Below are 25,762 nucleotides of genomic sequence, written 5' to 3'. Positions count from 1 at the left end.
TATTGACATAGTTTGAGATGTTGGTTTGATGATTAACTTAATTTTAAGCATTTTTATGGAAAAGCTCCTTTCAATCAATGACCTGAGACCAGTGAGAACATGTTGATGGTGGATTTTTTGCCAATATAACTACTCTACATGTTTGAATAGGTGAATCAAGATTTGATCAGTTTACTGGAAAACGTCAGAAGTGTGTTGAAAAATTGCCTCCAAAACTTTTATTTTTCCTTGGAATAAACTTTTAGATTAATACTTTAATTTGTTTTTCGCTTTTGGTTTTTGAAAATTTCTTGTAAGCTGCAGTAACTTTCGTTTTTTCGTGAAAAAATAACTTTTAAACTGTTCCATATCACATTTATGATAGATTATCACTAGTAATGAACTAAATAAAGAGCTTAAAAATAATGCAATGAGTATTGGAAACGAATCAGCTTGTTCAATTTCAACGAAATTAACAGTAACTATTTCCTCAGATAAAGCTGAAACAATACTAGCATCTGCATATCTACCATTTTCAATGTTTAGATGAATTCTGAATTCACCCGAAGCAACTATCTTCAGAGAACAATAAATGAAAGTCTTGTCCATAGTAAAGTTGGTACAATAATTGAAGAAACCAGCTTTGATGGCTAGAGATTCTTGTGAATTTGTTAAATCCAGTGACTTGTCAAGTTGAACGACTAAAGTTTCTGGTGAAGTATTGTTGAATACCAAAGGTGAAATCGAGACAATTTTAACGCACAGATTGAACATCTGTGATTTTGCACTTTTAGGTTGTCCATCATAGGTACATTCTGAATTGGACCAAACACAACCAAAATTGAAACCATACATGATACAAGGGATGCAACTTTTAAATTTGTAACATGGCACAAGGTCGAAGAAGATAGACTGATCGGTTGATTCAGAAACGTATAATTCACCCGGCGGTAGATGATTAATGTATGCATGCTGGTGAAAATCGACATCAAATTCCTGTCCAAAAATGGAACAGTCAGGTGGACCATTTTTGAGTGCCAATACACATTTAATACATTTAGCTATGGACTTGACTTGGATGTCTACAGAGTCATCATAAATTGGATACGGAATGGAAAATGAATTTATAGTTGGAATTGAATCAACAGGTTGAGTGTTGGTGAAAGGTGAATCCCACATCATGGCTGAATCTCCATTGTAAGCAACTGAAGGAAAGGTGTTTTTGTTTCGAGTACAACTTTTATAAGCCGTTTTTTCACATTTACCGACCTCTGATCTTAAATGGTATCTAAATAAATTTACAGCAGAAGAGCCAGAAGCACATTCTTGCCCAGCTTGGTCAAACAACGAAATGAAATCATGGATATAATAACGAACATACGTAAAGTTACCATCAGGAGCTTGAAGTTGTATCACCATTGAATAGCGTTCCGATGGATGGATTGACTCAATTAAGTTGTTATTGGGTTGTGTTATGAAAACAAGAGTTGCATCCGTTATTGTGTTATTATGAAATTCTGGTTTAGTATAATGAATCTCAACTGCACTTGAAATAAATTCATTTCCTTTATCGAGACACAATCTTATTATCGACATTTCGTTTGTAGTATTTGAGGTTGCATTTCTAAAGATACTTCGCTGTATTAAAAGGTACAATTTATCGTCCATATGAATAAAATCTGCCAACTTCCATTCAACAATGAATTTCCAATCATCATCTTTAAACCATTTCAAGGAATCAGTAATCGTCACTCGGCCACTATAAACATCAAAATGCAACAATTCAAGATAGTTCCATGTAGCACTTGGTTTGGTTAAATTGGGATTGAATATTGTTGCAACGTGAAGAGCTTCATTATCACCAAGAGATATTATTGAACCATTCAATTGACCAGAATATTTCATGTCTTCAATTTTCTTTTGTTGAACGAGCATTCGAGGTTTTTTATCATGGACAAACATTAATAAATCTCTATTGACATTGATCACTTTCCAATTGATAATGGTAGACAGATTGGCAAGACTTTTTGGTACATCAATAGTTGTGATTCTACCTGCAACATAAATACCATAAGATGTTGTGTGATTATTGGGGTTCGTCAAGAAAACACTGTCTCGTGATTTGAAATAAGCTAATAAATTGTGTTTTGGTGTACGAAATGAATGTAAAAGTTGAATCAAAAGACAAAATATAAAGATCCTTGAAATAATAAACATTTGAAGTGTTGAGGCAAAAATAGTTGGCCAGTTCAAGAGTAAGTCAGAGTAAAGAAATTTATCGATAAACTTGCCTGGTTACCAACAGGTTCGCAGGACAGCGAACTGTTGGAGAGCATCTTCATGATAAGAATAAATAATGAGCAATTGAACAAGAAAATTGGAATTATATAAAGATATAAAAGGATTGTAGCAACATGTGTAACTATTACACAATAATACAATCAAAGAGTTTGCGCGTGTTTGCTTTTGAATGATGGATTGGCGCAAATCTGATACAATATAACGATCTTTTGTTTTTGTTGCAGATTTATATTGATTAACCAAATCGATTGGGTTAAAGCAAAGTTAACAAATGTCAATATATTGCAATCACGATAATCACGGTATAAGATACATTATAAGTCAACTATTAAACTGACAAATAGTCGTTTATGATGCAAACAATGTTTATAATTTCATAATTATTTGATTAATGAAGCAAACATTTGCCCTTCAATGTGACATCGACTAACTGACTTTGACTCGACTGGGTCGCCTCGCTCTTGTGAGTTACCGACTGACTAGTCTTAAGTCGACTCATAATGAGTCTCATTTTGACTGTTTTCAGTCTTTAGTTTGTACAAAAATTCAAAAAAAAAACAAAACCCATTCGAATTGGTTTGATAATGGTTTGATGTTAAACAAAAATGTCTCTCGTGAATATGAAAAGTCAATTTAGATTAAATGAAGGTTTAGTTGAATGTTCATTTTAAATCAATAGAACAATTTTGTTCAGTTTGTAAAGTTGATTCACTTGACTTGAATGCGAACAATAATGAAGATGAAAAAGATTGTTGTAAAAGAAGTGAAAGGTTATCCTGGTTTTCGTCGTTACCTAAACAATCAGCTAGTCGATCTCAACTATTTAACCAATGAACCGGCAGAATCACGTCAATGGGTTTTCGTGTTAATTTTCACAACGTTATTGTTGAACTGTGTCAAGATGGTGATTCAATTTTGTCAAACAAGTGTAAACGATTTAACTTATTTCATTGGCGATATAACCATACCAGTAGGATCGACAAAAAGACAGTTAGCTTTAATCTACTCTTCTTGGCTTATCGGAACTTCGTTCTGTGCTTTCACCCTTTACCGTTCACAGTTTAATCCATATTTACAAAAATGGGTTTCCATTGGAACCATTTTTGACCATCTTGGTTCATCAAAAGTTCACCCTCACACACAGTTGCCCACAATTTTACATCGATACTTTATCCACCTCAATAGAGTGGCCTTTTACACGGGAGGAATTGGAGCACTTTTCCTTTGTTTACCTTCCTACTTCATCTATCCACAACAGTTTATCGTCTATCTAACAGTCTGGTTGATTATTACGATTCTTGCCGGGTTCGTTGTTCTTGGTAGTGCGGGTAATTTCGGTCCCCTTTATGCTTTCTACCTCTTCTTGTTTGGCAGTGAAATGGTTCTCGAAAGAAGCAAACTGTCCAAACGAATTGACAGGTCACATGTTGATTCAAAGGAAAGACTAACAAAAATTGTGGCTGCATCGTACTCATCAAGTACCATTACGTTGAAGTCAATGATTGCTGGCTATCGTTTTTGGGTCCTTTTCAACCAAAGTATTTTCCTAGCAACTTACAGTGCTCAGTACATTTTGATTTACCTCATTTGCTTCATTGATATTCACAAGTTTTTGAGACTCGCTTTGATTGCTTTTGGTGCCATCAACTTGTGCAGTGGACTGTCGATTCACTTTTTCCTTGGCGCATATGCTCAGCGAAAGGTTTGTATCATTAATGAGATTTGTATGTTGAATAATCATTTTCCCTCTTTTGATAATCAGATTGAACAGTATTGCAAAAAGTTGCGAAAAACACTGTACATGGACATTTCGCTTAATGTCAAGTTGAGAGTAATTATTTTCTTAGAACATGTTGAGAAGCGTTATTTTTTCACCATATTTGGGGCCTTAAATTATTCACACTATCACTTCATCATGGTAAATAAAGTTATGCATAACAGGAATGCTTCCAGTGATCGACGTAAACAGTTGATTCAAAAGTAATCCAAGGATATTGAATTGATACAATTCAATGAGTCGCTTTCTTATTGCATTTTATTCATCTTGATTAAAGCAAACCTTGTAAACTGTTTACGTCTTAAAGCCTTCCTGTGTGTTGAGCAAATATTAAAATATTTCAACATTTTGTTTCTTTTTTAGGTGATGCTTGAAAATGGCACTAGTCTATTGTTACTCATTGCATCTATGCGTCGTTAGACAACACGCATTGTATTACTTAAAAACGAAAATTGTTCTCGTGCAATAATCGAAATTCAATGTGCAAAGCAAACATGGATGGTGCATGTCAGGTGCAGATAGAACTGGAAATATCAAAGGAAATGGAATCATTAAAATTTTATAATTTAAACAGTAAATATCGTGACTTGTGAATAGATGAAGCTTATAACGATAAACTTGCACTTGAGGAATAAAGCATTATTAAAATTGTATTTGGTTTTGTAAACAAGAAATGATAATTTTATTTGATTTGAAATTTTGATAACAAATTCGCTGTTGGATGAAAGAAAAGTTTCATGTTGTTCTGAAACTTACAATGAAATACGCATTTTATGAGACAATTTGGTGCGGTATAAAGGCGAAGCAAAAAATGTGCAAAGACACTAATAGTCCATAATTATTATGTCTGTCCTTAGCACACTTGTGCTAGAGTCACAACTTTTTATTCCTTTTGCTACAGTCGATTTTTTTGCTAAAATTTTCGGACCATCACAATTCTTCGATGTGAAAAATTTAAACGTTATAATATAATAGGTGTCAAAGTCAATAGTGAAACTATCGGGAAGTTTTAGTCCACGATGTGAACAGATATTTGAAATATTTTCTCAATCTTTTCCAGTCATATTAAAGTCGAAAATATGTTTTATCTATTGATATGTTACAAAAGATTGTGCAAGTCATTCGCAGTTTGCGTTTAAAGTTGCTAAATTGCACCATTGGAAACCAATTGTAAAAAGCATGAAATTCAGAATCAATTTGCTTTGAATTGTTTGTATGGCCAGCTTAAAGAGGATACTTTTGCGAGTTGGTTGATGTCCTGCAAAATTTTTTTATTCCGTATTGTTCGTGATATTGACTCGAAATTGTAATTCATAAATTTTGAATATTTTATTGAATATCTCCTCTTTTTTGACTATGAGTGGCTATCGTTAAATCGCCGTGATATGCAGGGAAATCAATAAAGGCTCATATATCAATCAATAGGGCTGAAAAAATATTTCAAAAATCTGTTCCCATCGTGGACTAATAAACCTCCCGATAGTTTTAATATTGACTTTGACACCTAGTATTAATACCGAAGGTGCTTACTTTAATTTACGGGACCGACTTTTTCCACCACTTTCGCCACTTTTTTCAACCACGATTTCAAGCAATTTTTTATAAGATTATCAACTATCCAAATCCACCAAATTGTTGACCACTTTTACACAATCTAACACATCCTCTATTAATCGCCATCATATCCCAAAAATGTGTGTAAAAAAGTGGTTGACAATTTTGTTGAGAAAAGTCTTTTTAAAAAGTGCTGATGTTTGATTTGATTGATTTGGTGGATGTCGTGGTTGACAAGATGGTGAAAAGACGGTAAAAAAGTGGTGGAAAATCCACTTTTAAAGGGCTGAATAAAGTGTTGAAAAAAGCCTGTCCCTAATTCACCAAAATTTCAGTCAATCCTGAACTACACTTCATATCCAACCGGAAAATTTATTTGACACTTTAATAGATTGAAAAGCAGTCAAAAAAGCCTTTTCTAATGTTGATACACTTTTCCCTCTAGTTTTTTGCTATGCTGCCATCTAGAGTAACTAGAGGGGGAAATCACAAATTTTACAATTAAAACAATTAACAACTTTAATGACTCCCCTTGCCCCACTTATTCCCCTCTCTATCCTTTTCCCCATAAGGAGAGTCATTAGAGTAAGCTAATTGTTTTAAATGTAAAATTTCAGATTGTAGTTCATTTAGATGGCAGTGTAACAAAAAAAAACAAAAAACTCGAGGGAAAAGTGTAATTGTTTGAATTTAATTGAAAATGATGAAAAGAAAGAGAAATGAAAGAGAAAAAGAAGGTAAAAAATTTGTGAAGAAAGTAAAAAGAAAGAGTCTCTTTCTCGCGCCATCTTCTGTCACCAAAAGAAAACTTTCGTTTAGCAAATGTATTCAATTGCTCTCTCTCTCTCTTCCTTTACTCATTTCTCTTCTTCCATTTTCACATGGTCTTATCTTTAGTAGTTTCATGATGAAAGTTTCATCTTTTATCTAATTTATACTTTTTAAATGTCTGTTGACTAAAATTTTGTCTATCGATTTTTACTTCTGTTGATGATTTTCGGCAAATGCTGCTGTATGGGTTTGTTTATCAGAAAACATAACTGTATGTGATTTTATTTTCTTATTTCCTTCTCTGTGTTTCTACCTTCTTCTCTCCTTTTCTTGATTTTCTCATTTCTTTTCATCCTTTTCACCAATCTCAGCATCTCAATTCTTAAAAATCCTTCTGTCAAAATGTTTGATTTTCTCCATTCTCACCGTACTCTTGCAGTCTATTCAAGTGATATTGCAAATGAGGACGGTCATGATGACGAGGAACCACCGTTTCAATATATTCCCGTTGATGCTTCACCTCCATCCAGATCAAAAACAAAATGTGATCGACTTTTAGAATCCATTATGTTACTTAGAGAAGGCCTAGAATCTGGAGACATGATATTTCAATTTGAGGTGAGTAACTTTGAAATTGTTAAAAATTCCATTTTCCAACCTTTATCCATTTTCCTGCAATCTTAATTAATCTTTCTTTGTAATGTTTCCACTTTCAACAGCAACTCTATCGTAAAAAGCCAGGAGAGGGAATGACCATTGCCCGTTTACCTGACAATCTTTATAAAAATCGCTACAGAGATATATCACCTTGTAAGTTGACCATCGTAACCATTGAAATACCAAGCAAGGCAATTTAAGGACCATTTATAGCATCAATTAACCGATAATATTAAGTCCATAAACAGAGTTTTAGGATCACTTCATTAATACTTGCCACTTATGATGCATCATGAAATTACCTCAAGAAAGCTATAGAATCCTGTTGCCATTACGGATCAATTTTATTGCCTCACTTTTTGCTTCGTTATCAACATATCTTATTGTGATGCCTTTCAATTTACAATCAGGCTATCAAGTAGTTTTGTCTCAATTATTGCGTGCAAACAAACTTCTTGAGTTGAACAATCTCTAGCCATTTCTTCTTGATAAAGTTTAGTCAAATTTTGATTTAAAATTTATTCAAATCAAAAATTGATCTTCAACATCATTACCTGTTGAAAAACCTCTTCAATTTATTTACATTTTGAAGTAATTTAAATAACTGTCAATCAATTTGCCTCTTTAATTCATACCAATCATGCTTTTATTGACAAGCCACAGCAATGATTAGCTATTAATCTCTTAAAACAAAGCTAAATTAGCTTTCATCACAGGAAATACCTACTTAATCGGCTGTCCTGAAATAACCAGGTGATTAAAGCTTATCAGCAAATGATAGGAAAAGATTGATTAATCTGACTTTTTCCAAGTGAATATGAAGAAGAAGCAAGAAAAAGTGAGACGAAACAGAGAGAAATGATAAAATGAAACTATTCTGAACCTTTTCCCAGCATTTCATTATAAAGACTGTTACCAACGAAACTAGTTTCCCTTGAGGTATTCATCAGCACTGAGGCCCACACTTCCGACTTGCCATTGTATTAACCATTTTATCAAATTAACTGCAATATGATTCAATTCAATTAGTCCTTGAAAAAAACAGCAAAGAATCACCGGTATCATGGAAAATCTCCTTTCTCTTCTTTCCTCCTCTTCATGCCACCCTTTGACTAGTAAACACAGACCTAGAAAACGTCTTATTTCAAAGATGCTTGAAATGGAAACGTATTTCACTTGATTGGTCATGATTAATTGTTTTAATTAATGTCTTGTGTTTCACCAAATGACGCTCATCCAATCAGCCAACAACCATTCCTTTGCCTCTTTAACTACAAACCAATTTTACCATCATTTTCATATTCATCTTGCATCATGAAATTTGTGTTGACTTTCACTGTTTTCATTGAGAAACCACGTGAATAATATTCACAGTTTTTTTTGTTGTTTTTGTTGCTCATTTTCAACATGAAGTTATATGACTAACTCCATGGTTAGTGTTAGTCCTTGAGCATAATTTTTTTTTAACTTACTTTTACATTTTCATTCTTATTCAGCAAATCATGTAACCTCGATCATCAATGGCAATTTCATCCCTCTTCCTCTTTCTCTCTCTAGCCTTTCATTTAGCCAAGTAAGATTTGAATCATTTTACCTTGTCTAACGAGCAAACTTACCTTGTCTCACTAACATATTAATGTTATACACTCATAGGTACTTTTGTTATCATTTTCACTTTTCTTTTCTTTCATTTCATTTCTCTGTAGCTTATGATATTTTATATTATAATATCAGTGACAATTATCGATGTCATGGTTACTGTTATATCATTTTGTGTACTTTTTTCAAATCAACTTGTCAAGATCATTGTTAGACAAATTTGCTTATTGATATATTTTTTTCCATGTCTCCTTGTTCATGTAATATTTATTTGGTTCAAATGATTGCATTGGATTTACATTGAAAATTCAAATCAACTTCAAATATTGCGATGTTGCCTAAAAGCTTGCTTTTGAAGCGAACCTTGTATTTAGCTCTAACTTGATTCTCTACATTTGTTATCATTGGCATTATCATTTTTGCTTTATACTACTTGTTGATTATCGACTCTTAATTGCGACGATGTAAGGTTATCACTTTGATTAGAGGATGTTGATGACTTGAGGTCTTGTTTCGTTATATTTATTATCGTTCTTGATTTCATCACTAGCAATTTACTTCACTTTACACCATTTACTTCATCTCGGCGTGATGTTTGTAACAAGTATAATTTAATTGTCACAAGTTGCAACTAATCTCATTTTTATAATGCATTTTTGACAGTAATCTTGAAGGTACCTTGATATATCTTGTAATCATACCTGATTGCTCTGAATTGATTTCTAATCATCATAGTAAATGAATGTGGTCCAATTTATAATTAACCAAACAATTTTTACCTTTATTTTGTACCATTTACAGATGATTCAACTCGGGTTGTCTTGAAAAAGTGCATCTCAGGAGATTATGTTAATGCTAGTTTTGTTAATGTGAGTAGAAATTTTTAATTTCGTAAATTGTTGCAATGTTATTAAATGTATTCACTGTAATTACTAATTTTCTGTTTTTTTTATTTTTCTTCTCTTTTCTACCCTGCAGATGGAAATACCAGGATCTGGTATAGTTAATAAATATATTGCTACTCAAGGTCCACTTTCAAGTACTTGTGAGGAATTTTGGCAAATGGTTTGGGAACAAGGTTGTAGACTAATTGTTATGGTTACACCTTTAATTGAACGGGGTAGATCTAAATGTCATAAGTACTGGCCGAATGTGGAAGAATCGGAAAAGTACGGCGATCATTTGAAAATTTTTAGTTCATACGAAAGTGGAAATGCGTCCATGGTTGAAAGGCATTTAAAATTAACCAATCTAGAAACATCTGAAGAAAGGGACATTGTGCAATTTCAGTATCTTGCTTGGCCTGATCATGGAGTACCTGATGATGCCACCGAATTTCTTAATCTTATTGGTCAAGTTAGAAAACATAGATCTTCTTTCACTGATCCTATTATAGTTCATTGCAGGTAAGTTTAACCTCGCCATTGTATTGGTTTCAATTGTCAACTTATCTAATATCTTGTTTAATAATTTCTAGTGCTGGTATTGGTCGAACTGGAGTACTCATTTTAATGGAAACAGCAATGTGCCTTATAGAAGCTAATGAACCAATTTATCCTCTGGAAATTTTAAAAGCCATGAGAGATCAAAGAGCTATGCTTATTCAAACTTCGGTAAGATTTTAAGATAAATATGAAAGGATAAAATTTTAATTCTTTGTTTTCTGTTTTATTTCAGAATCAATTTCGCTTTGTTTTAGAGGCGATAGATAAAGTATACAAAGAAGAGATTGTAAAACCTTTGGTCCCGATCGATACTGAAAAGCAATAAATTAACTTGTATACAAGCATGATTATACCCATTTCTGTAACCATACATTAATTGATTCGATGCTCAAAATCAAAGAACTGCAAAATACTTTGGTGCACTCTCATGGAATCTGGATCAAACTCAATCTTCTCATAGACACAAGAAGGCCCAGTTGCAAGCTATTCACATGTTTTTTTTCTTTGAGGATGTATCATTGAAATTTCTCCATTGACCATCTTCAAAGAGGATAACTTCATTAAACCCATTCACAACATGGAAAAGTCCAAGAAAACGAGACTTTGTCTAACAAGGTTCATCCACCCACCAACCCATAATCAGTAATGGACGAATAATTGTGGCAAAATGTGAATCAAGAAAAATCATTTTTGAACACTGCGAATACCGGGCTTTTTCAACTTTACCCAAAACACTTGTTTTTATTTCACATCTTGCTCGACTTTATCATCTTTTTGCCATTTATTCTCACATTGACTGATGACAATCAAGGACCATGAAGCCGATGAAAATTGATGATGATCATCTCTTTTTTGCCTTAACCTTTTGCCAATTAACAAACTTGACTTGGAGCTTACATCGATATCCATTGTTGCAATAAAAACCGTTCCATGGTGTAAATACTTGAAACTTGGACATTAATAACTTCTAAATTGATGAAAATCACAAAAACAAAGTACGAAAACCTATTAATCAGTTATGCTAGTCAATGATTTATTTTTGATGGTTACTTTCAACTTTACATACAACATATAAAACTATACATACACATTACGTGCATATATGAAACACATCAAACGCCTGTAAATTTTCAACTCATCTTCATTGAGAGACAAGAGAGGATCCAAAAATTTACACAAACGGATAAAGAAATCTTCACTTGAAAGGAACTTTTCTGAACCCTAATGGTAACCAAGGCTGCTTATTCATCTTCGTGATCAACTGCGATATAAAGACCATGAATTGTTCAAAAGCCAATTTAAACTTATCAACAAAATTTTGGTAAACCCAATTTTCATCTGCCAACATTTCCGACAAACAACGAAACCAGAAGAAATAACATTTCAGTCGCAAATATTTTTACACAAGATCCAATCAATAATTAGCCAGAGAAGAAACATTCTTAAGTCATTCTATTCTTTCTGTCCAGAGTTATTATCAGTTCAACTGAACAAAAGATTTCTTTGCGTTCAGTCAGTCCCGTCAAAATAGTCAGTAAATGCCTTTTCCCTGTTTTTCATTAAACAGGACCAATCAATATGTAACATTCAATCTCTTCCTTCAACTCTTTTCGCACGTTTTCCCTCGAAGTTTTGATATTCAATGAAAAGCAAATATCGTCAACTGCATGAGATGGATAATAATGCAACTATATGATGGATAATAATAATATTTATACTTATCCTGATTGCATCTTCGAGGAAACAAGAAACCAATTAAAAGCAAACACAGCAATGACATTGACAACTATTACTATGTAAAAACATTGACTCAGATTATTCTCATTTTCTGTCTTTACTTTTGTCTCACTCTTCATCCTCTCTTTACTTTAGACATTTAATTATCTTGGATCCGTCTTGTCATATCTTAATCAATCATGTGCAAATTAAATGAACCACTGGAATACATTTCATAATCTACTTAAACTTCTATTTATTTAAAGGTTAATCATGAACTTTGATTGACCATGAGCTTCAAGTTCACCATTCACACAATGAAATCTTCAAGTATCATTTATGAATAAACGATGAACTAGCAAAATTAATGGTTTGGATTCATGATATATTTTTGTCTTTTGTTTAAATATTGACCTGAAATCAAAATAAATATAAGGAATACACAGAAATGAGTCTTGAATATTTTAGAAATGCCGTAATTTATGAAGGACAAATGGAAATACAGAAAATAAGACATCCACAGAATTGCGCACGATTCTAGTGAACACAAAACGAAACAATGAAACATTTGTCAATGAAACAAATGTCAAATTCAGATTGTTTGAAAAACAACCAGAGAACTGAATTTTTCTGATCAGCTATCTCTTGGTGACGAATAAGCAACTCATAAATGCAACTATTAATAATATATACATATACATGTATGTTATGTATGGTATATACAATTGTATATTGAATGGTTTCTTTTTAATGTTTAAAGTGAATAAGTTCGATCTATTGGCTCTTTACCTTGGCTTAAAAATTGATTGGAATGTAAAATGGCCGATGATTTTCATTTAATTACAATACAGAAAGTATTTCAGGTGAAACTAGATTCATATTTTACCCGAACTATGTAGCAACCCAATTCGTTAATTTAGTAAAATTATCTGATATTAGTTAATTTCATTTTTTGAAAAAGTTAATATTTCAATTGTGAGTTAATGATGAATCAGAAAATTTTATTATATGCTTATTACATGTATTTACATGCATTTTATCATTAGGATGTAAATGGATAATATTCGGATGTAAACGGAAATTAATCAATTAATTTAGCTAATTCTATTGACTTAAATGGATTTCATCCTGTTAATAATTATGATCCATGGAATTGTCTGGATAGAAAAACAAAGAATTTCAATTTAAATATACAAAGGTGAGGAACAGTTTACAAGTTGCTGAGTCCAATAAGTCATTGAATGGTGGTGTCCTTAAACAGTTGAATTTAATTTTGTGTTTCTATTTCAATTTCAATTTACATTTGTTGTGTTAAAGTTTATTAAACAATTAATTTCATTCAGTTGCCTCACTCTTATCTTGTTATTTGTATCATGTCTATCTGCCATCTTATAACAATCCTGTCCCTTGTCTTAATGATCCAAACTTCACATCCATTCAAACCACCGAAACACAATATAATTTCATACTACAAGACTGTGAATAATGTTTTCTTGACTAATCCTGACAATCACACAACATCTTATGGTATTTATGTGGCTGGTGAAACAATAACAATTGGTATACCAAGTAGTGTGGCTAATGTGTATGACATCCTCAATTGGAAAGTGATCAATGTTGATAAAGATCGATTACAGTTCGTCCATGATAACAAACCACAAATCATGATTGATCAAAAGTCTTTCAGGGGAATTGAATATTCTGGTGAATTAAGTGATTCAACAATAGCTTTTGGTGATAATGAAGTTCTTCATGCTCCATCCATATTCAATCCAGAATTAACTGAGCCATCTTATAAATGGAATTATCTTGAATTATTGTATTTCGATGTTAAAAGTGAAAAAGTTTCAGTAATTCGATCCTTACCTTGGCATAGAAATGACGATTGGAAGTTCATTATAGAATGGAAAATGATGGATTATATTCATTTCGACGATAAATTGTACCTTCTAATCAAGCGAAGTATTTGGAACGAAAAGGCTGAAAAATTTACTCAAGATGTATCAATGGTACGATTGTGTCTTGACAAAGGAAGGGAACTTATTTCAAGTGCAGTTGAAGTTCATTTCACTCAACCAGAGTTTCAGAATATTCAGATAATTGAAGCCATTTCTATTTACAGAACAAGTGTTAGTAATGGTTATAGAGTCGCAGACTGGCACGATAGGAAACCTAGTTACGGAGATGACCCAAACGGAAGATATAATTTGTTTATCACATTAGATACTCCGAATCGAGATCAAATGCACTTTCATACAGAAATGTTCAATGGCCATGGTGATGATGTGTTCGACATAGTGGAGAGAATGTTTACCGCAGGTACAAAATCAAGTGACCTCAACCTATTACAATACCATTTACGATCAGAATCTAGTGAATGCAAAAAATCCATCAATCAACTTTGTTTTTCAGATGAAAATACCATCCCTTCATTTGATGTGAAGGAAAAAACGACACTAGATGTGAGTTATTTGGAATTTTCCAGAAAAAAACTCGAAAATCAAAGTAATACTGTGAAACATCAATCAATTATGTTTGGACATCCATTTAGCCGATGGTTATTTTTGCATATACAAACCCCTTTATCTAAATCTGGTTTGTATACTAGCTTTCATTGTGGATTTTTTTCACCTGATTTTGATCGTTATTACTGCCAGTCTATTGAAGTAATGGAGCAGAAATGGAAGCGTTTGAATATTGATGTTGAGCAACAATTTTTCGTTAACCAGCGACCATTTGGAGGTTTTTTCATTGCTAAAAAGAGCCATGAAATAATATTTTTCAACTTTAATTTAATTTGTGTGGAATTTAACAGTTGCATTGATTGTATCATGTATGGTTACTATTTTAATTGTGTTTGGTCACATGAAACTCCCACTCTTCCCAAGTGCAAATATGATGATCAACCTAAAGACAAAACTGCACTGACTGTCAACCATTGCTTTAAAATCAGACACTTTTCCTCTAGTACAATAATCAACTCATCTGTACAACAAACTTCATCCATTCAACTTGATACAGATCCATATATAAGGGAGTCAGATAAAACTCTGACTATCCAAGCTGGTTCAGATAATTACTGTACAAACATCACAGAGCATTTGATGTTGAACGGACTCAATGACTATGATAACAAACCACGAATTGTGATCGATCAAAAGACTATCGAAGATATGGAATTTTCTGGTGAATTAAGTGATTCAATAATACCTTTTGGTGATAATGAAGCTTTTCATTTTCCATCAATATTCAATCCAGAATTAACTGAACCATCTTACCAATGGAATTATCTTGAATTGTTGTATTTTGGTGTTAAAAGTGCAAAAGTTTCAGTGATTCGATTTTTATTTTGGCTTAAAGATGACGATTGCAAGTTGATTAAGAAATGGAAGATGGCTGATTATATTCATTTCGACATTAAATTGTCCCTTCTAATAAATCGAAGTATATGGAATGAAAAGGGTGCAAATGTTACTCAAGAGATATCAATAATTCAATTGTGTATCAACCAAGGAAGTGAACTTATTTCAAGTGCAGTTGAAGTTCAGCATTCTAACCCAGAATTTCAGAATAGTCAGATAACTGAAGCCACCTTTAAACTACTTGATTTAGGTTTTTCTTACAGTTCTGTATCTAAATCTAAATTGACTTCAAGTGGAAATAGGTATTATGACTTTGAGCATATTGATACATTGAACCGGGAGTGGAAGGCTTTGAGTAATGATGTTCAGCAAAAATTTTTCCTTAACCAGCGACCAGTTGGAGGTTTTTTCATTACTAAAGCGCGCCATGAAATCAGGTTTTTCAATTTTAATTTCCTTTGTAAACCAATACGCAATTGCTTTGAATGTGTCATGTTTGGTGTGTATTTTAATTGCGTATGGTCTTCTCCTATTCCGCTTCACTATAAGTGCATATATGATGATAGACCTGTTAACAAGACCGCACTGACTATCAACAGTTGCTTTAAAGTCACATGCTATTACCCTTCAATATTCAACTCTTCTGTTCAACAAACTTTATCAATTCAATTTAGCACACCACTACAAATAGACTATTCAAAAGAATCTCTGGTTGTCCATGCTGGTCTAGATAATAATTGTACGAACATCACAATGAACGATCATAACATCCAATGCTCTGTGAATCAATTGAAATCGGGTAAATCCAATCCCGAAATAAACTTGATGAATGACAAGATTGCAGATGCTGAAATGATCAGTGCTATATCTACTGGAATGGTGCATATTATTTTTCCAGAAATTGACCATGATTATTTATTAACAATCATTACATCAACATCAATGATTATTATATTATCTTTATGTTTCTATTTATGTTTCACTAGAAGTTTAGTCAACAAAATAGATCAACCTTTCTCTCGATATTCTGGAATTAGAAATGACACTTCATGTAACATTTCGATGAAACTAGTCGGTCAAAACGATTCAGAATTAACATTAGTTGACCATAAACAACGAATTGCGCTTTCAACATCTCATGCTAAAGTTATCAATCTTTTATGTTTTTTGTTAATTTTGGGTATTTTACCAACGCTGAATGCCTTTACAAAAGCACCATTCATCACTTGGAGAACTAGTGAAAAACCAACCATCATTGGCGAAATTCATCATCATATTTTTATTGCAATGAAGTCACCCTGTCCGAAAATAAGATTAGATAAAAGAGATATACCTGATAGTCCCACATATGCTTCGTCTCAAGCCTATTCCATGAATGATAATAGTAAAAAAGATTATTCGGTTGAAGACTACCCACCGCATCATGCTCCATCCTACCCAGTGCCGCCGCCGTTTGCTCCAGACTACGAACCGCCGTCTGCTCCAAAATACGAACCGCCTGTGCGTGGATATGCTCCTGTGCGTGGTGTCAATGACAATGCCTATGCCGAAAATGATAATAGTCAAAATACTTTTTCGGAACCAGCCTACGAACTGCCTCCAGGCTACGAACCAAGCAAGGTTTATGCTCCAGCCTACCAAGCCGCTCCTGACAACGGCAATTGGCTTGCAGACTTTGAAAATTTTCAAAAAATTACTAATCAAGTCTGTACGCAGACTACTGAAGACATGGTTTATGAAACTTTGAAAAAACTCTGTCCAACAAAACTAAGAAAAAAGAGAAGTTTTAAAGTGGTAAAGGAACTGATTATTGCTGTCTCTGCAATCATTGGTGTCATAAGTCAAACCTTAGCTGCTATCGATCATTACTTTAACATACAGAAAAATGATGAAATTGATGAAATTTGGGTTGAATTAGACAATCAATTTAAAAATGATAAAGTCATTGTAGAAGCTCTAAAGAATTTAACTGAAAATCAGCAAAAAATCGCAAACGAGATGAAAAACATGCAACAAAGATTTAATAAATATTTCCAATACTCTCCGCTTAGTATTTTGACTACTTCAAAAACAATGATGGAACTCTCAGCAATCAAACAAAAATTAGACATGATAGAACCAGATATTCAAAAGAAAAGGTTAAACTCAAATCTATTGAAGATGTTTAATGTTACATTGCCATGTGGAGATTCCTGTCCATCCGAATTAGCTAGAAATTTTGATTGTGAATTTGATAATTTTGGTTCTGAAACACGTAAACTCAAACTAACATTTGAATCTGCTGTCATTAATAAAAATAATACCATCTACAAAGCTGACCCTTTTCGGCTAAATGAATACAACGGCAGTCACTATTGTACGAAAACTTATGTTGGTCCTAAGTATGTGTTTTGGCGTGATTCAATGATCTGTCCTTTTGAACAAGATGATATAGAAAACACAGATAGTACAATTTTGAATCCGGATGATCATGATTGCTTTCAAAGTAATAATAATGATTTAAAAGATTATTGGAAAACTGGGAATTGTGTAGAAAACCTCAAGAAAATTGATATTCAAGTCAAAATCTCTAAAGAAGAGCTTTACATATACTGTTTCAACGAAAATATAACAGTATTTGGTATAACAAAAGCATGTCCTATCTATCCTTTTCGATTAGGAAGAGATGTTAGTTTTAAAATTGGTAAAAGATCGTACGACGCAAGATCATTTCGTATGACGGTTAATACATATGAAACTCTTAAAATCAATCTCATGCTTGACTCTGGAGTTGGTGACTTCAATTTAAAACCTGTTTCTGTGAATCTAACTACTGTTGATTTCATCCCAAATCTAAGAGGAACTTCAAGTGAACCATTATACATTCAGATCGTCATTGGTATCCTCATAATCATCTTATTGGTTTGTGTTTACTGTTTATGTCGATCTGAAAAACCAAAATATCACAGGTATCTTCAACCTGGGCCAAAAAATGTAGACAATTCATTGATTTAATATCTAAGATTCCGTTAATAAAGAAAGAAGCAAAGAGATTACCGTGTTAATCATTAGATGTCTTTAAATTCAGATTTTTATATGCAATCACAGCATATTTTCCATTCTTATTCTGACAAGGAGGTACACGATCTCATGAAATCTGGATCAAACTCAATCTTCTCATAGACATAAGAATGCTCATTTGCAAGCTATTCACATGTTTTTCCATCATTGGAATAACAAAATTTTTCTATTGACCATCTTCAAATAGATAACTTCATTAAACCCATTCACAACAAGAAAAAGTCCAAGAAAATGATAATTGGTTAAACAAGTTCATTAACCAGCCAACCCATATTCAGTAATGGACAAATAATTTAGTGAAATTATCTGATATTAGTAAATTTCATTTCTTGAAACGTGAATTTATTTGAGAAAATCTTGAAATTGTTTATCGAAATTCATGATAAATCTGAAAATTTTATTATACGCTTATTATTTACATGCATTTTACCACTAGGATGAGTTTTTGATTATTATACTGTATATCTGTAAGCATGTGATCAAATCACTCGTCAAACCTGTAAATTTTAAATTTCCTGATGAGCAACTGTAAATGGATAATAGTCGGATGTGTACGAAAATTAATCAATTAATTTAGCTGTTTACATCAACTTATATAGAATGCATCCTGTTATTAGTTATGATCCATGGCATTGTCTGGATAGAAAAACAAAGAATTTTGATTTTGTAGAAACAGAGGTAAGGAAATTTACTACGAATTGCTGAGTCCAATAAGTCATTGAATTATGTTGTCCTTAACAGTTAAATTTATTTTTGCGTTTCTTTGTAAATATTTATTAATAATATTTCATTCTGTTGTCTCACTCTTATCTTGTAGTTTGCGCCATGTCAATTTACCATCTTATAACAATCCTGTCACTTGCTTTACTGATCAAAACTTCACATCCATTCAAAGCACCCAAATAAAATTTGATTCCATACTGCAAGACTGTGATCAATGTTTTCCTAACTAAACCTGAAAATCACACAACAACTGTTGATATACCGAATGATGTGGCTAATGTGTACGACATCGTCAATTGGAAAGTGGTCATTGTAAGGATCAATTAATGTTCGTCTATAATAACATACCTCAAATCATGATTAATCAAAAAAGAATCAAGAAAATGAATTATTCTGGTGAATTAAGTGATTCAATAATACCTTTTGGTGGCGATGGAGCTCTTCATGCTCCAACAATATTCAAAGATCCTTTAACTCCATCACTTCATAAATGGAATTATATTGAATTGTTGTTTTTCGATATTAAAAATGAATCAGTTCGAGTTATTGACTCCTTACCTTGGCTCAAAGATGACGATTGGCAGTTCATTAAGGAATGGAAAATGATGGATTATATTCATTTCGACAATAAATTGTACCTTTTAATATCAAGAAACAAGAAACCAATTAAAAGCAAACACAGCAATGACATTGACAACTATTACTATGTAAAAACATTGACTCAGATTATTCTCATTTTCTGTCTTTGCTTTTGTCTCACTCTTCATCCTCTCTTTACTTTAGACATTTAATTATCTTGAATCCGTCTTGTCATATCTTAATCAATCATGTGCAAATTAAATGAACCACTGGAATACATTTCATAATCTACTTAAACTTCTATTTATTTAAAGGTTAATCATGACCTTTGGTTGACCATGAGCTTCAAGTTCACCATTCACACAATGAAATCTTTCAGTATCATTAACAAATAAACGATAAACTATCAAAAATAACAATTAGATTCATGTTATATTTTTGTCTTTGTATTTAAAGGTTGACCTGAAATTAAAATAAGTCGTTACATCGAAATGAGTCTTGAGTATTGTAAAGGATAAATAGATGTAAGGCAACTAAGACATTCAGATTCAGTTGCAGATTCGCGGAATTGCTCACTAGGCTAGTGAATACAATAATAATCAAGAAGGTTTTTTAAACTTATTCCTTATAAAATCCATGAAATGCAATAAAGCTTAGATCACTTTTAATAAATTGGCACATCTGCAATTCAATGTACTTTCCACAATGGAGCACAATGCCATCTCACCAGTTTATCGAAACAATTAATTTGATCAATTTTGAAATAGTCAGCAAAAGACTACGGTATAAAACTTATAAAAATTAGGTATGACCCCAAAGAGTAAATAATTTGCCCCAATATTGTTTGTCCTGGAGTATCTTCTGAATATCATTTTGGTTAAGCTCAAATTCACCATTAACACAATGAAATCTTTCAGTATTACAATGCGGCAAGCTACTAATAACTTAATACTTACAGTACAAGGAATATTACTGCAATTCTGATGGGTCTTTAATTATTACACATCTGTAATTATGTTTCTAAATGACTCAGCGAACCTGAAAAATTTTATTATTTCCTGATGAGCAACTATTAATGGATAATATTCGGATGTGAACAAAAATTAATCAATTAATTTAGCTAATTCCATTGACTTAAATGGAAATCATCCTGTTAATAGTTATGATCCATGGAACTGTCTGAATAGAAAAACAAAGAATTTCAATTTTAAATAAACCAACGAACTGTTTACAAGTTGCTGAGTCCAATAAGTCATTGAATGGTGGAGTCCTTAAACAGTTGAATTTAATTTTGTGTTTCTGTATTTCAATTTCAATTTACATTTGTTGTGTTAAAGTTTATTAAACAATTAATTTCATTCAGTTGCCTCACTCTTATCTTGTTATTTGTATCATGTCTATCTGCCATCTTATAACAATACTGTCCCTTACTCTACTGATCCAAACTTCACATCCATTCAAACCACCGAAACACAATATAATTTCATACTACAAGACTGTGAATAATGTTTTCTTGACCAATCCTGAAAATCACACAACATCTTATGGTATTTATGTGGCTGGGGAAACAACAACTGTTGATATACCAAGAAGTGTGGCTAATGTGTCTGATATCTTTAATTGGAAAGTGGTCAATGTTGATAAATATCGGTTAATGTTCGTCCATGATAACAAACCTCAAATTCTGATTGATCAAAAGAGGATCAAGAAAATGGATTATTCTGGTGAATTGAGTGATTCAATAATAGCTTTTGGTGACAATGAAGCTCTTCATGTTCCAACAATATTTAATCCAAATTTAACTGAACCAGTTCATACATGGAATTATATTGAATTATTGCATTTCGATGTTAAAAATCGATCAGTTTCTGTAATTCGATCCTTACCTTGGCTTAAGGATGATTGGAAGTTCATTATAGAATGGAAAATGATGGATTATATTCATATGTACGATAAATTGTACCTTCTTATAAAGCGAAGTATTTGGAATGAAAAAGCCCTAAATGTTACTCAAGAGATATCAATAATACGATTGTATCTTGACAAAGGAAGGGAACTTATTTCAAGTGCAGTTGAAGTTCATTTCACTCAACCAGAGTTTCAGAATATTCAGATAATTGAAGCCATTTTTATTTACAGAACAAGTGTTAGTAATGGTTATAGAGTCGCAGACTGGCGCGATAGGAAACCTAGTTACGGAGATGACCCAAACGGAAGATATAATTTGTTTATCACATTAGATACTCCGAATCGAGATCAAATGCACTTTCATACAGAAATGTTCAATGGACATGGTGATGATGTGTTCGACATAGTGGAGAGAATGTTAACCGCAGGTACAAAATCAAGTGACCTCAACCTATTACAATACCATTTACGATCAGAATCTAGTGAATGCAAAAAATCCATCAATCAACTTTGTTTTTCAGATGAAAATACCATCCCTTCATTTGATGTGAAGGAAAAAACGACACTAGATGTGAGTTATTTGGAATTTTCCAGAAAAAAACTCGAAAATCAAAGTAATACTGTGAAACATCAATCAATTATGTTTGGACATCCATTTAGCCGATGGTTATTTTTGCATATACAAACCCCTTTATCTAAATCTGGTTTGTATACTAGCTTTCATTGTGGATTTTTTTCACCTGATTTTGATCGTTATTACTGCCAGTCTATTGAAGTAATGGAGCAGAAGTGGAAGCGTTTGAATATTGATGTTGAGCAACAATTTTTCGTTAACCAGCGACCATTTGGAGGTTTTTTCATTGCTAAAAAGAGCCATGAAATAATATTTTTCAACTTTAATTTAATTTGTGTGGAATTTAACAGTTGCATTGATTGTATCATGTATGGTTACTATTTTAATTGTGTTTGGTCACATGAAACTCCCACTCTTCCCAAGTGCAAATATGATGATCAACCTAAAGACAAGACTGCACTGACTGTCAACTTTTGCTTTAAAATCATATACTTTTCCTCTAATACAATAATCAACTCATCTGTACAACAAACTTTATTCATTCAACTTAATACAGAATCTGTGATAAGAATGTCAGATGAAACTTTGACTATCCAAGCTGGTCCAGATAATTACTGTACAAACATCACAGTGCATTGGATGTTGAACGGACTCAACTTCCAATGCTCTATGAACTCATTGAAACCGGGTAACTTCAATATTGAAATAAGCTTAATAGATTACAACACTGCAGATGTTACAATGATTAGTGCCGTATCTACTGGAATGGTTCATATTATTGTTCCCGAAAGTGATTATAAAACAAAGTCTGATAAATGTAATGGTTCATCAACAATTATTACACCAACGACGTCAACAAAATCAATAATTATTACATTATTTTCATGTTTGTTTCTCTGTTTGTGTTTATTTGTAGCTTACAAAAGGTGTGGTAAGCAAAAATTAACTAGAATCAGAGAATTTTGTTGATCAAAAAGAATCAGAAACATTTGCAGCATTTTCCAATATTTGGACAAACATGATCTCCGCTTCGCTCAGAATAACCTACTAGAATTCATTTCATAATCTACTTAAACTTTTATTTATTTTAAAATTTAATCATTACGTTTGAGTGACCATGAGCCACCATTCACACAATTGAATCTTCCAGTATGATTAATGAATAAACGATAAACTATCAAAATTAATGGTTTGGATTCATGATATATTTTTGTCTTTTGTTTAAATATTGACCTGAAATTGAAATAAATATAAGAAATACATAGAAATGAGTCTTGAATATTTTAAAAATGCCGTAATTTATAAAGGACAAACGGAAATACAGAAAATAAGACATCCACAGAATTGCGCACGATTCTAATGAACACAATAAAACGAAACAATGAAACATCTGTCAAAGAAATAAACTTTCAATTCAGATTGTTCGAAAAACAACCAGGGAACTGAATTTTTCTGATGAGCTATCTCTTGGTGACGAATAAACACCTCATGAATGGTTTCTTTTTCATGGGTAAGTGAATTAGTTTGATCTATTGACTCTTTACCTTGACTTAAAAATTGATTGTAATGTAAAATTGCAGATGATTTTCATTTAATTACAATACAGAACGTATTTCAAGTGAACTAGATTCAGATTATACCAGAACTATGTAGCAACCTACTTAAACTTACAATACAAGGAATTGAGTTACCATTCGTTAGTTTAGTGAAATTATCTGATATTAGTTAATTTCATTTCTTGAAAACCTAAATGTTTCAAATGTGAGTTAATGATGAATCAGAAAATTTTATTACACGTTTAGTATTTACATGCATTTGATCATTAGGATGGGTCTTTAATTATTATATTATTAATATTATATTATTAATATATCTGTAAGTATGTGATCAAATCACTCAACAAACCTGAAAATTTTTATATTTCCATTAACAAATTGCCATTGAATGATGTTGTCTTTTAAAAATTAATTTTTTTTTCTTTGTTTAAATCAACAGTTACAATCATTATGCTAACGTTTATAATGTTTATACAATACAATACAATATTACTTATACAATCATTAAGATAAGTATTTAATTATTATGCGTCTGCAAAGATGTAATTGCTCATCAGTTACTATCCATGGTATTGTCTGGTAGAGAAACAAACAACATGGTGGAGTCCTTAAACAGTTTAATTTAGTTTTGTGTTTCTGTATTTCAATTTCATTTACATTTATTGTGCTAAAGTTTATTAAAAAATTTATTCCATTCAGTTGTCTCACTCTTATCTTGTTATTTGTATCATATCTATTTGCCATCTTATAACAATCCTGTCATTTGCCTTAATGATCCAGACTTCACATCCATTCAAACCTCCGAAACACAATATAATTTCATACTACTGTACAAGACTGTGAACAATGTTTTCTTGACTAATCCTGAAAATCACACAACATCTTATGGTATTTATGTGGCTGGGGAAACAACAACTGTTGACAACAACATCGTCAATTGGGAAACGGTCAATGTTGATAAAGATCGGTTAATGTTCGTTCATGATAACAAACCTCAAATCATGATTGCTCAAAAGACCATCAAAGAAAATGCATTATTCTGGTGAATTAAGTGATTAAATTATATCTCTTGGTGATAGTGAAGCTCTTCATGTTCCGACAATAGTCAACTCCACCATCTCATAAATGGAATTACCTTGAATTGTTGTATTTCGATGTCGAAAATGAATCAGTTCGAGTCATTGACTCCTTACCTTGACTTAAAGATGATGATTGGAAGTTCATTAAAGAATGGAAAATGATGGATTATATTCATTTCGACGATAAATTGTACCTTCTAATAAAGCGAAGTATTTGGAATGAAAAAGCCTCGAATGTTACTCAAGAGATATCAATAATACGATTGTGTCTTGACGGAGGGAGTGAACTTATTTCGAGTTCAATTGAAGTTCATTTCACTCGGCCAGAGTTTTAGAATAGTCAGATAACTGAAGACATTTTTAATTTTGAATGGTTAAGTTTTAGTAACGATCATAAACTCACAGAATGGCGCGATGGGAACCTCGTTACGGAGATGATCCAAATATTAGGAGATATGATTTGTTCATCACATTAGATAGTGCGAATCGAGATCGAATGCACTTTGATATACACATGTGCGATTCTTGTTATGATGGTATGCTCAACATGGTGGAAGAAATGATTGCCTCAAGTACAAAATCAAGTGACCTCAACCTATTACAGTACCATTTACGATCAGAATCTAGTGAATGCAAAAAATCTATCAACCAACTTTGTTTTGTAGATGGAAATACCATCGCTTCATTTGATGCGAAGGAAAAAGCGAACGTTTACGAAAGCATCTACGAAGATCGAGGTCATGCTGTGAAACATTAATCAATTATGTTTGGACAGCCATTTAGCCGATGGTTATTTTTCCGTATCCAAAACCCTGTATATAAATTTTTTTTTGGATACTGATTATGATCGTTATTACTGTCAGTCCATTGAAACCATGGGACAGAAATGAAAGCGTTTGACTAATGCTGTTGAACAACAAGTGTTCGGTAATCAACGACGATTTGGAGTTTTCTTCATTACTAAAAAGAGCCATGAAATAATATTTTTCAATTTTAATTTCATCTGTCGGGAATTGAACAATTGCATTGATTGTATAATGTTTGGTCTATATTTTAATTGTGTTTGGTCACATGAAACTCCAATTCCTCTCAAGTGCATATAAACTGGTTGACAAAAGTATT

At 32.3% G+C, this 25,762-nt stretch overlaps 5 protein-coding genes across 8 annotated transcripts; 4 read left to right on the top strand and 1 right to left on the bottom strand.

Annotated features, from left to right (window-relative positions):
- Positions 1–191: 191 nt before the first annotated feature.
- On the bottom strand, positions 192–2,408 carry LOC149093522 (uncharacterized). Its single transcript, XM_089268538.1, has 2 exons — positions 2,267–2,408; positions 192–2,029 (listed from the first exon to the last, which is right to left on the bottom strand). Exon 2 carries the CDS (start codon positions 1,939–1,941, stop codon positions 247–249), a length of 1,695 nt encoding a protein of 564 aa, XP_089124664.1. The 5' UTR covers positions 1,942–2,029; positions 2,267–2,408; the 3' UTR covers positions 192–246.
- A 308-nt stretch (positions 2,409–2,716) lies between these two features.
- Positions 2,717–4,503, top strand: LOC107362955 (uncharacterized). Its single transcript, XM_025161023.2, has 3 exons — positions 2,717–3,982; positions 4,043–4,198; positions 4,421–4,503. Exons 1-3 carry the CDS (start codon positions 3,002–3,004, stop codon positions 4,475–4,477), a joined length of 1,194 nt encoding a protein of 397 aa, XP_025016791.2. The 5' UTR covers positions 2,717–3,001; the 3' UTR covers positions 4,478–4,503.
- A 1,977-nt stretch (positions 4,504–6,480) lies between these two features.
- Positions 6,481–12,042, top strand: LOC107363115 (tyrosine-protein phosphatase non-receptor type 4). 2 transcript variants are annotated; one of them, XM_015930284.3, is made up of 7 exons: positions 6,481–6,653; positions 6,822–7,000; positions 7,102–7,192; positions 9,440–9,507; positions 9,617–10,044; positions 10,116–10,251; positions 10,316–12,042. In XM_015930284.3, exons 1-7 carry the CDS (start codon positions 6,602–6,604, stop codon positions 10,406–10,408), a joined length of 1,047 nt encoding a protein of 348 aa, XP_015785770.2. In that variant the 5' UTR covers positions 6,481–6,601; the 3' UTR covers positions 10,409–12,042. The 2 variants fall into 2 exon arrangements, with proteins under 2 accessions (XP_015785770.2, XP_015785771.2); XM_015930285.3 differs by having other exon boundaries at positions 6,754–7,000.
- A 901-nt stretch (positions 12,043–12,943) lies between these two features.
- On the top strand, positions 12,944–19,942 carry LOC107363116 (uncharacterized). Of its 2 annotated transcripts, XM_089269579.1 has the most exons (3): positions 13,676–13,808; positions 13,922–18,899; positions 19,039–19,942. In XM_089269579.1, the coding sequence occupies exon 2, from the start codon at positions 14,043–14,045 to the stop codon at positions 18,153–18,155; it is 4,113 nt and encodes a 1,370-aa protein (XP_089125705.1). In that variant the 5' UTR covers positions 13,676–13,808; positions 13,922–14,042; the 3' UTR covers positions 18,156–18,899; positions 19,039–19,942. The 2 variants fall into 2 exon arrangements, with proteins under 2 accessions (XP_015785772.2, XP_089125705.1); XM_015930286.3 differs by having other exon boundaries at positions 12,944–18,899.
- Positions 19,943–20,676: 734 nt separating this feature from the next.
- LOC149093521 (uncharacterized) lies at positions 20,677–25,621 on the top strand. Of its 2 annotated transcripts, XM_089269578.1 has the most exons (3): positions 20,677–21,470; positions 21,663–23,515; positions 24,001–25,621. In XM_089269578.1, the coding sequence occupies exons 1-2, from the start codon at positions 20,917–20,919 to the stop codon at positions 22,972–22,974; spliced, it is 1,866 nt and encodes a 621-aa protein (XP_089125704.1). In that variant the 5' UTR covers positions 20,677–20,916; the 3' UTR covers positions 22,975–23,515; positions 24,001–25,621. The 2 variants fall into 2 exon arrangements, with proteins under 2 accessions (XP_089125704.1, XP_089125703.1); XM_089269577.1 differs by having other exon boundaries at positions 20,678–23,515.
- The last annotated feature ends 141 nt before the right edge of the window (positions 25,622–25,762 follow it).

Source organism: Tetranychus urticae, chromosome 3, assembly GCF_039701765.1.
Source record: "Tetranychus urticae isolate SD_2017Ah chromosome 3, NJAU_TeUrti_SD_1.0, whole genome shotgun sequence".
NCBI classification, from domain to species: Eukaryota; Metazoa; Arthropoda; class Arachnida; order Trombidiformes; family Tetranychidae; genus Tetranychus; species Tetranychus urticae.
Note: the sequence above shows the minus strand (reverse complement) of the source record. Positions and strands in the feature narration are given on the sequence as shown.

What these genes read in the sequence shown, in the direction of transcription:
- LOC149093522 (XM_089268538.1), bottom strand. Translation starts at nt 1,941, where the DNA reads ATGTTTGTCCATGATAAAAAACCTCGAATGCTCGTTCAACAAAAGAAA.
- LOC107362955 (XM_025161023.2), top strand. Translation starts at nt 3,002, where the DNA reads ATGCGAACAATAATGAAGATGAAAAAGATTGTTGTAAAAGAAGTGAAA. An exon ending in GCGCATATGCTCAGCGAAAG is followed by an intron (nt 3,983 to 4,042) that starts GTTTGTATCATT and finishes TTTGATAATCAG; the next exon opens with ATTGAACAGTATTGCAAAAA. An exon ending in CACACTATCACTTCATCATG is followed by an intron (nt 4,199 to 4,420) that starts GTAAATAAAGTT and finishes TTTCTTTTTTAG; the next exon opens with GTGATGCTTGAAAATGGCAC.
- LOC107363115 (XM_015930284.3), top strand. Translation starts at nt 6,602, where the DNA reads ATGATTTTCGGCAAATGCTGCTGTATGGGTTTGTTTATCAGAAAACAT. An exon ending in GTTTATCAGAAAACATAACT is followed by an intron (nt 6,654 to 6,821) that starts GTATGTGATTTT and finishes GTACTCTTGCAG; the next exon opens with TCTATTCAAGTGATATTGCA. An exon ending in ACATGATATTTCAATTTGAG is followed by an intron (nt 7,001 to 7,101) that starts GTGAGTAACTTT and finishes CACTTTCAACAG; the next exon opens with CAACTCTATCGTAAAAAGCC.
- LOC107363116 (XM_015930286.3), top strand. Translation starts at nt 13,173, where the DNA reads ATGTCTATCTGCCATCTTATAACAATCCTGTCCCTTGTCTTAATGATC.
- LOC149093521 (XM_089269577.1), top strand. Translation starts at nt 20,917, where the DNA reads ATGTCTATCTGCCATCTTATAACAATACTGTCCCTTACTCTACTGATC.